Below are 10411 nucleotides of genomic sequence, written 5' to 3'. Positions count from 1 at the left end.
TATTAAATCGTAAAATTTAACTCGTCTGGGGTGTCAGCGCCGCAGGCCTAGCTATATGTGCGCCAGGCGCGTCGCAGCGTCACAGTGTTTCGTGATATATCGCGAAGCCTGTTACGCGAGACGTGGTCTGGCGTACATATAGCTAGTATTTTGCGACCTGTGGTTTTTGATTCTTTTAAAAGTCAATTTTTGAGCTACAATGCTCATCTTTGAACTCGATCTGTCTTTTAATGGTACAAAACGACCCTGAAAATCCCAGGTCGCTATCTCAATCCTTTCTCGAGTTATCGTGCGGACAGACGGACAAACAGACAATCAAATAGAATGAAACTTTTCCGGTCAGTGGAGTTATGGGCTTCGCTAATCGCTCAGCCAATAATGCATTATGTGTCCCTCTTGAACATGGCTGGGATGTCATTGCTGGGGAATAACATCCAACCAGTCACTGGAAGTATTGGCTTCTGGGGAACCTGCACACAAATGAATCACAGGGAAATAATTGTAAATGTAGCAGAGAAAATACTGGAAAGAAACAAACCGAAACGTACGATGACATTAGCAGCACTTAGTAACTTCTGGCGCTTTAACTCCAGCCACTTTCCGTTCTCAGATCCTGGATCTAGTATATGGCATGGTTTTTTGTTTGCAGATCTTTTCAAAAATCTACAAAAACAATTATCTCAGTAGAAAAACTTGGTAACGAATTAACTAGGTAGATGTACGCCAGACCACGTCTCGCGTAACAGGCTTCGCGATATATCACGAAACACTGCTACGCTGCGACGCGCGTGGCATATATCTACCTAGGCCTGCGGCGCTGACACCCGAGTCGGAAAGCGCAAAAATGTACACAAAGATACGGGCTTTCGGCCCGTCAACTTCCCGCCATTTCGACTAAGAATGCAGGGTTCTACATTGTTTCGCTTATTTTCGTCAAAAACTCCCTGTGGCGCCTAATAAATGGTTAAAGTTAGAGCCAAACGGACGAAATTTACACCCTAAGGGCTCTACTTTGATGAGGTACCCCTTATGAAACTGTAAAAGAAATATTTTTAAAAAACGTAAGTTTTAGGACCTGTTGTTTTTGATTTTTAAAAAATCCAATTTTTGAGCTAGAATGCTTATCTTCGAACTCGATTTGTCTTTTTATGATACTAAATGACCCTGAAAATCCCAGGTCGCTAGCTCAATTCGTTCTCGAGTTATCGTGAGTACAGATAAACAGACACACACACACACACACACAGACAGACGCGAAACTTTTTGATCATCACTGGAGTAATAGGCTTCGCTATCGCTCAGCCAATTAGATATGTCTGAATAAAACAAAAGATCAAACCTTTCAATAGGGTACTGGTCTAGAGCGCTGAGCGGAAGTCGAAGAACAAAAACGGAAGGTGGAAAAAGGCGACGCACCGTCCCCCTCTCCTCCACAGAGGGCTGAGTGGGGGAGCGCCCGGGGAGAAGTGGAGGGCAGGCGGGGAGGAGTGCGGGCGCCTTTCCATTTTCCGTTTTTGTTCTTCTACTTCCGCTCAGCGCTCTAGACCAATACCCTATTTGTTCACGATTCTTTCCGCCAACAGCCAAGCCTCTGCACCTCAGCCACTGTTTAAGCTGATCCATGGACCATTTATGGGGATTGATAGTGCTCAAAATAGCTCCCGGAGCGACATCCGTCTCCAACAGCAAGAGCGGACCTAAAACATCCATGGGTTTTAAAGCCCCCCGGAAGAAGGAAGCGGTTAGGGTCGGTGCCACGATGTAGTTAATACGGTGTAGGCTCTCCCGGCCGGTAGCGGGCTAAAAGACGGCCGCGGAAAGACGGCACATTCGTAGTTCCAGAAGAGCCGCCAGTGGCGCTGGCGTCGACCGATACCGGGCGAGGGGTGGCGGGAGGGTACGGGAGCGGTGCCCCGCTCGTCTCGTCCCTTCTCCCCTCGCCCGGCATCGGTCGACGCCAGCGCCACTGGCGGCTCTTCTGGAACTACGAATGTGCCGTCTTTCCGCGGCCCGCTCGGATAGCTCAGTGCCGACACCGTATTAACTACATCGTGGTCGGTGCTTTAAGTGATTTCAGTCGCAAAGTGTACGTTTCAGTGTTAATTAACGATCCACAATGAGATATTTACCTCTGAAGACTTGGTTTATGCACCGAGACCGAAGTGTCATACACTTTCGACGACGAACAACGCAAGTCACTGATGATATGACAAAGGAGCATAAGGCCACTTTGGCTAATTTTTCAAGAGAGCCAAAAGTGTTTCTAATTCTAGTCTGGCTGCTACAGTTTTAAAGCTAGATAACTTTTTCCTTCACAGAATGTTTTGTTTTAGTATGCTTTACATCTCTGCGAAACATATGTAGCTTTATCTCAATTAGAACAGATTTTAGTGTGACTTATGTGTTTTGACACCCCCTTGTGGATCTGACAAAGGAACGTTAGTCCACCAGTGGGATTTGACAGAGGAACATAAGTCCAGGTGTAGTTTCTCAAAGGAACATAAGTCCAACAACAAGATTTCACAAAGGAACATAAGTCCAACAACAAGATTTGACTAAGGAACATAAGTCCAGGTGTAGCTTCACAAAGGAACGTAAGTCCACCAACAAGATTTGACAGGGGAACATAAGTCCGCACTATAATTTAAGAAGGAATTGGGACAGCGATCTGGGAATTTCAGGGCCGTTTTGTATCATAAAAAAACAGATCGAGTTCGACGATGAACATTCTCGCTCAATAATTGACTTTTTAAAAAAAATCAAAAACTACAGGTCACATTTTTTTTAAATATTTTTACGGGTGCCTATGGGGCAACTCGTCAAAATAGAGTTCTCTGGGTGAAAGTTTCGTCCTTTGTGGTCTATCTCCTACCGTTTGGGTGCTGGCCAATCGAACCAAACATATCGATAAAATGCATATCGATATTGAAAAACTATCGATATTGACAAATATCGATACTTTTCCCCTATCCTTTTCTTAAGAACCAGCTGGCTATCGATACTAAATTATCGATATATTGGGTTAGAGGTATCGATAGTGGAAAATATCGATACTGTATCGGCCATCTCTAAGAGGGCATTTCTTGACCAAAATGACTTGGACTTATGTTCCTCTGTCAAATCTTGTTGGTGGACTTATGTTCCTTTGTGAAGCTACACCTGGACTTATGTTTCTTTGTCAAGCTCCTTTGTCATATCATCAGTGAATTGCAACCACCAGTGGCGACCGGCAAAACAAACACGGCGCGCGAGCAGCAGACGACCCCGGGCCCCGGGCCAGACCACTCATAATCGAATATACGCCTAAATACGGAATCAAGTGACAAAAAGTGCCATGTATTCGGATTCAGCGTGATAAAATCTAGTTGCAAGTGTTCTTCGTTTTTCGGAATTTCATCCAATTTGAAGGGAAATCTAAAAATATAGCCAGCCGAGGTGGAGTGGGAGTGGTGGGGGGTGCGGCGTTGCCGGATCGTGCGCTCCAACTTGCTCAGAAGGTCCCGAACGCACGCGTCGCAGCGCAGGCAGCTGGCCCGACAGCGCGGTGTTCGCGGCGGTCCAGCCGGAGCTGCGTGGGTCGGATCGGAAAAACGTGAACACGGTCTGAAAGCTTGAACTTTGCTCTACAATCGGCTGGCTCACACCACTTGACTATCTTAAACGGTTTAAGAGCTACAGCCAAGAATATCTACGCTCGCTCCCCGGCACGTCGGCCGGTACGGTCGGAGACCAGGGACAGCGCAGCCGGCCCGACCGCGCGGTGTTCGCGGCGGTCCAGCCGGAGCTGCGTGGGTCGGATCGGAAAAACGTGAACGCGGTCTGAAAGCTTGAACTTTACTCTACAATCGGCTCGCTTACACCACCTGACTATCTTCAACGGTTTCAGAGCTACAGCCAAGATTAGCGGCGCGCGCGCCACACATCTCTCTTTCTCAGGCCGCTGTTCGGAAAGTATTAGTCGTATCGAAAAAATATTGATACCGTTGGAAAGCTTGAACTTTTCACTTTAAGTACCCGGTGTCTCCCCTCTTGTGCAATGAACGGCCCAGGAGCGCCGCCGCGTTAAAGCGCTCGCGGCGCGCTCCACCCGTAGGCGCCCAGCGCAGCGCCGCCCGAGGCTCTCGCCAATGCGACTGCAGCGCTGCGCACGGCGGAGATTGTCCCTGGACGCGGCCGGGGAACCGCCGCGCGACCACAGCCGGTCCTCCATATATTCTTACTCCGTGCTGTGCGGGCGGGCGCGGCGACGGAACGAGCCGTGCGCGTGGATACTCCCGACGCTCACAGAAGGGCAACATTTGTGCGGCTAGCCGCGGCGACGGAACGCACGAGAGCAGGGAGATTCCGATACCCCGCGCCGAGGAGCCTTTCGTTTTCCCGAGGCGAGGGATTCTCACACTAAATCTGAAAGGACTTTTCTTGTGCATAGAATGATGCGTTTTAGTGCACATCTAAACAAGATGCAAATTTGATTCGGGCAAGTGACAAATTTGTATCTATTTTGATGGACGGAAAAATATTGTCCACCAGTAAGATGATGATTCGTCTTTTGCTAGATTCAAATCTGCATCTCGTTGAAATGTGCACAAAAACGCGACTTTCTATGGACAAGCAAAGTCATTTCAGATTTAGAGTGTAGTCTCGTTAGTCACAGAACAATTTTCGTCGGATTGGCCTGTGCTGCTATCGGCTGCTAGGATAGGGAGCAAGTCACACCAAGTCTCCCCACACGGACGATACGATACTTAGGTGACATGTGTATAACTAGAGTGATCAGTTGTGCGGCCGGCTCCCCGCCCCGGGCCCCACCTCTCCCGGTTCCCGGGTCACTAGAGGCACGGTACAGGTACTCAGTTAAGAAACACAAAAATGTAGAAACTACTGATTTAATGCAATAACGTCAGTTGCACAATGCAATAATATCGGGATGGTAAGTGCTGGGCCCGCCAATTCCTGCCCTTGAACTTGATGCAAATAACGAGATCCTGCGAAAACGGAATCACAAATGAACATTAGGCTACTGACATTTAAAATTTATTATAATAGTAGTAAGTGTGTCACTTTGTCGCGGTCGGCCATCTTGTGGCACTATGCCGCGGTCGCCATCTTGGGGGGCTCTAACTTAACCTAACCTAATTTTGAGGTGTCTTGGGGGTTCCTAACCCCGTACCTAATTTTAGGGGGTATCTTGGAGAGGCCTAACCCCGTACCTATTTTTTTTAACGGTGTCTTGGAGGGCTCTAACATAACCTAACGGTTAGGTTAGGTCCTAACCTATTTTTAACGGTGTCTTGGAGGGGCTTAACTCGTACCTAGATTTAGGGGTGCTAACCCACCCCTAAAAATATCGAGGATCGACGAAGGGGTGCAAACCCACCCCTAAAAAATCGAGGATTGAACGAGGGTTGCTAACCCACCCCTAAAAAATATCGAGGATCGATGGAAGGGCGTAATTCAAGGGTGGCAACATAACCTAAGCGTGACACGTCACAACACGTCACGGCGCGTATGGGTGATACAAAACCGTGATGCGACACACACATAAGCAAGATGTCAGGATGGCCGAGTGGTTAAGGCGCCTGCCTCAAGTGCACGTCCCACTTGTAGGGGACGAGGGTTCGAATCCCTCTCCTGGCATTTTTGAATTCCGCGCGCGTGAGTATGAGAACGTTTGTGGAGAGCCGCGAGCGAAGCGGCAATCGGCATGGCAACGCTGTAGCGCGCCAGACGACGCGTCCTTTTCCGCCGCGAGACTCTACCCCCACCACGGCGCGCTCGCCCCTCCACCGCTCCCCGCGCTCGGCGGCAGCGCGTCGCGCCCGCGCAGCGCTCAGTCGTTTGTGAGTCCTTGCCTAAAGCAGTTCGTGTCGGTGCGATGGAAGTCATTGATATAAGTGGTGATGTAGAGGTGATAGTGATAGGCAGCAGTGACGTTGAAATTGACGTCATCAATTTAAGTGGTGATACCATAATGCTCAACGACTCGAACTAGGTAGATGTACGCCAGACCACGTCTCGCGTAACAGGCTTCGCGATATCTCACGAAACACTGTTACGCTGCGACGCGCCTGGCGCACACATAGCTAGGCCTGCGGCGCTGACACCCGAGATGGGGTAATAGGAGTGTATACACTATTTTTCGAAATGAAGTTTTTTTAACGATTTAATCGACCATTTTATCATTTTCACCTCATTTTGTCAAAAAATGCCCCCTAGCACCTAAACAGTACATGATAGATCTAAACTACGGCCCACCCTTCTGCTTAGAAAACGTTTTTATTGGGGAGGGGGAGAGTTTCTTGCGGCTTTTAGGCCTTTTTCTACAACTTATTGTTCACTATGGCAATTTTTAGCTTATTTTCGTCAAAAAAGACCCTCTAGCGCCTAAACGGTTAGAGATACAGCAAAACGGACGAATTTTTCGCCCAGAGGGCTCTATTTTCACAAGTTACCCCTTAGGAACCCATAGAAAATAATTTGATAAAAATAGAGCTTGCGACCTGTAGTTTTTGATTTTTTAAAAAGCCAAGTTTTGAGCTAGAATGCTCATCTTAGAACTCGATCTGTCTTTTTATGATACGAAACGACCCTGAAATTCCCAGATCGCTATCTCAATTTCTTCTCGAGTTATCGTGCGGACAGACAGACAAACAAACACACAAACCCACAAACAGAATGAAACTTTTTCGGTCAGTGGAGTGATGGGCTTCGCTAATCGCTCAGCCAATCAATAACAACGGGTCCCAAAAATGACGTTTTTTAAAAATATTTTTACATGGTTTCCTAGGGGGTAACTCGTCAAAGTAGAGCCCTCAGATCGAAAATTTTGTCCGTTTTGCTCTAGCTCAAACCGTTGAGGCACTAGAGGGTATTTTTGACGAAAATAAGCGAAAAAATGTACAACTCTGCAGGCTTAGTCGAGGTAATAGGGTATTCCGCTGTAAGCCAACCGGAACCTAAAGAAGAAAAGCATGACTGCTCAATCTGTTTCCTTCTGCGCGCTCATTGGCTGACCGCCACAGCCACGCCATCTTTGGCCAATCAGCGTTCAGGAGGAAACAGATCGGGTAGTCATGCTTTTCTTCTTTAGGTTCCGATTGTGGTGTAGCGGTATACCCTATTGGCCGTTGACGGACCGTAGGCCCGTACCTTTGTGTACATTTTCCCACCACACGACTCGGGTGTCAGCGCCGCAGGCCAAGGTAGATGTATGCCAGGCGCGTCGCAGCGTAACAGTGTTTCGTGGGATATCGCGAAGCCTGTTAGGCGAGACGTGGTCTGGCGTACATCTACCTTGTATTATTGGCTGAGCGATTAGCGAAGCCTATTACTCCGTCTGGTCGGGAAAAACTTTTTCTGTGTGTCTGTCTGTATGTCTGTCTGTGTATCTGTCCTCACGAAAACTCGAAAACGAACTGAGCGAGCGACTTGGAATTTTCAGGGTCGTTTTGTGTCATAAAAAGACAGATCGAGTTCGAAGATGAGCATTCTAGCTCAAAAATTGGATTTTTAAAAAATCAAAAACAACAGGTCCCAAAAATGACTCGTTAAAGTCGTCAAAATGACAAAAAAAAAGAAGAAAATTTTCCGGGCATTTTGGGTAATCTTCTGAACCCTAAAACGCGCGAAACAACTCTTGTTTCCGTTGATTAGCGCTTTAATAAAAAAACACACTCTGCCCCTATAGGGTAGGCAACCTGGTGTTCAGCACTACGTGGTGTTTCTGGGTTCAATGGAACCCAGCGTGGACACAGCTGGTGAATATAGCGCGATTTCGGGTGGTTTTGACGTCATTATCACGTTTTAGTCCGTTTCGAATTACATTATCTGCACATGAGAGGTAGGCAGCCACTCTCAATATGCCAGCCGCGGTTCGCCAGCGTAGGCGTACACTCTATAAACACATCCCGAACAGAAGAGGCCTCCGGAGGTGCTCTCAGCTGATTTTGGAGGCCGGCAAACCCCGGAAAACGACTTATTTTGGGTACACCGGACCATTTCCGGGCCCCGGGGAGGTAGGCAATCAACCCCAGGGGCTCGGGCGCGGTGGTTTCATGTACAGTAGGGTCCATCGAATCCAACGATACCTCACCCGTTCATCTGGGACGATTTAGAGCGACTTTAGAGTACTTTAAGTGGGGAAAAAAGTGTCAAAACTTCAAGGGCGTTGAGCACCCACCAATTTATCGAAAATTCGAAAACCCTCAGACACATCAACCTTAGTTTTCGACATAGAATCCGAATCCGCCCAGTAATCCAGTGTGCTCAAACAAATTTGCAAGCGTGGGACGGTCTAATGTATGACAGGCGCGTCGCAACGTAACAGTGTTTCGTGAGGTATAGCGAAGCCTGTTACGCGAGACGTGGTCTGGCGTACATCTACCTTGTACTGTTTAGATTAAGATATTTTGTTCAGGCGTCTTAAGCATTTTGGGGCTGTAACCATTTTTAAAGCCTTTCTATGCTCTCTTATATTTTTATGGTACTTGTACCTTTGTAAATGTCTGTAATAGGGTGTTCCAGGCTATCTAAAACGGAAGTGAAAAAGAACAAACTCACTGATTTCTCTTTTTCCGTCCGCCCAGTATGAGAAACTTCCATGGTAGTTTGGTCCGATCCTAACCTCTCAAATATGGAGGGGAGCTCGGAACTGATCTGACAGTTTCTCATACCTGAAAGGCGGCGGTGGCACGTGATTAGCTCGACCAATCAGAGTCCTTTCGGAAACAGAAAGGTCAGTGAGTTTGTTCTTTTCCTACTTCCGTTTTAGATTGCCTGGAACACCCTATTTATATTCCCAAAGCAAATTCATTCTTTGACTTCTCACTTTGTTGGCTGAGCGTTTAGCGAAGACTATTGCTCCGTCTGGTCGGAACGGATTGGAAGTAAACAAATTGATCACAAGTATCAGTGAAAATGTCTGGTGTCAACTACTTTAAAAGGTACAAATATTACAAGGCAAGATGTAACGAGTTGTCTCTAGAGGTACAACCGATGGAAACTATTATGGAAAGGTAAGTCATAACTTCTGATTATTTTTATTTCATGTATTGGTCGAACAGTATGTTCTAAAAGTTTTGCTTTTTTTAAAAGTTGTCAGATGTTGTTGGAGGGTTGTCGTCTTCGTAGCCAGAATTGTAGTCAAGAGTTGTGTAAAGGCCTGAATACTTCCCTCCTTAGGATCACAGTCCTCATCATCATCTTTGTAGTCATCTTCCTCATCTGGCCTAGGGATGAAGGAAGGAAGCTCAGCTGGGGTGCTCTCAACAATACTAGCTATAAGTACGCCAGACCACGTCTCGCGTAACAGGCTTCGCGATATCTCACGAAACACTGTTACGCTGCGACCAGGGTTGCCAGCGCCCAAGAGGGTTTAAAATAGTAGAATAGTGACTTCCCTGATCTCAAAAAAGTGACAACAATGTGACTTTTTACGTCTAAAAAGTGGGGTAAAAGTGACGTTATACGTTGGATTTTTATAATTTATAATTTTGCACACATTCATCATGACTTCAGATTGAGTGGAAAAAAAATAAAGCACAAGAACAAAAGACTATCACTGAAAACTTTGGATTGTCGATCACTGAATGATGACCAAGATGATGACCTACAGTGTTTCTGGAATATTTTCCCAGCTCTCAGATTAAATTTTCGAAGTCACCATCGAACTCCCCGTAAAAATTCTCGATTAAACGAGACTAAGTCATGTAATAGTGCTCTGCACAAAAGTACTCTAGGAGTGTACAAGTTGACGTCTTTATTTCAATGTCGTCAGACGTCTCTGAACCCTATCACATGTAGACTCTGAGAGCTCGCTTAGAAAATGTTCCACAAAGACTTAAATACGAGCCGCGTTATTTTCTAGTGATCGGCATGCGTCATTCAGCAGTTTTGTGTATGGGTCAATCGATGAACGTATACTAACTTTCATCTCAGTCACTAGCAGCGACAATTTGAATCACGTTTCTGTACAAAACTGACGAAATTTCTCACGGGACTCGGTAAAATAGTCATTTTTACCGCCTTGACCTCCGAAAAAGTGACGAATAGTGACTGTTTCCACAAAATAGTAGCAAAAAGTGAGTCATTTAAAAAATAGTGGATAAAAGTAAGAAAAGTGAGTCGCTGGCAACCCTGGCTGCGACGCGCCTGGCGCACTTATAGCTAGGCCTGCGGCGCTGACACTCGAGACGAGTTGAGGAGAGGGTATAGGGGAACAGGGTCTTCCGGGCCCAAAATTTGACATACTCGAACCATTTGTCGGGGTCTTCTAACTCTAAAATCAGGGACATAAAAATTCTGCTGTTCGGTAACGGTTTTCATTAAAAATCGAATTTTGTCAGATTGTTATGTAAAAATCAACGTTTTAGTGGTAGTAGATAATCTAGGGACCCTTAAGCCCAAAAGAGGG

The 10411-nt window shown here is 46.5% G+C and overlaps 1 protein-coding gene across 1 annotated transcript in view; it reads right to left on the bottom strand.

Annotated features, from left to right (window-relative positions):
• Window positions 1-414: 414 nt before the first annotated feature.
• The window catches only part of LOC113213086 (uncharacterized), a 28721-nt gene continuing 18724 nt past the window's right edge, over window positions 415-10411 (bottom strand). Inside the window, exons 5-6 of the mRNA XM_052273674.1 lie at window positions 539-663; window positions 415-470 (exon numbers count right to left, since the gene is read on the bottom strand). Of these exons, the coding sequence (XP_052129634.1) occupies window positions 415-470; window positions 539-663 (181 nt within the window). The remainder of the gene's footprint in view (window positions 471-538; window positions 664-10411) is intronic.

This window comes from Frankliniella occidentalis, unplaced genomic scaffold, assembly GCF_000697945.3.
Source record: "Frankliniella occidentalis isolate FOCC.00 unplaced genomic scaffold, Focc_3.1 Scaffold291, whole genome shotgun sequence".
In the NCBI taxonomy this organism is placed as follows: domain Eukaryota; kingdom Metazoa; phylum Arthropoda; class Insecta; order Thysanoptera; family Thripidae; genus Frankliniella; species Frankliniella occidentalis.
Note: the sequence above shows the minus strand (reverse complement) of the source record. Positions and strands in the feature narration are given on the sequence as shown.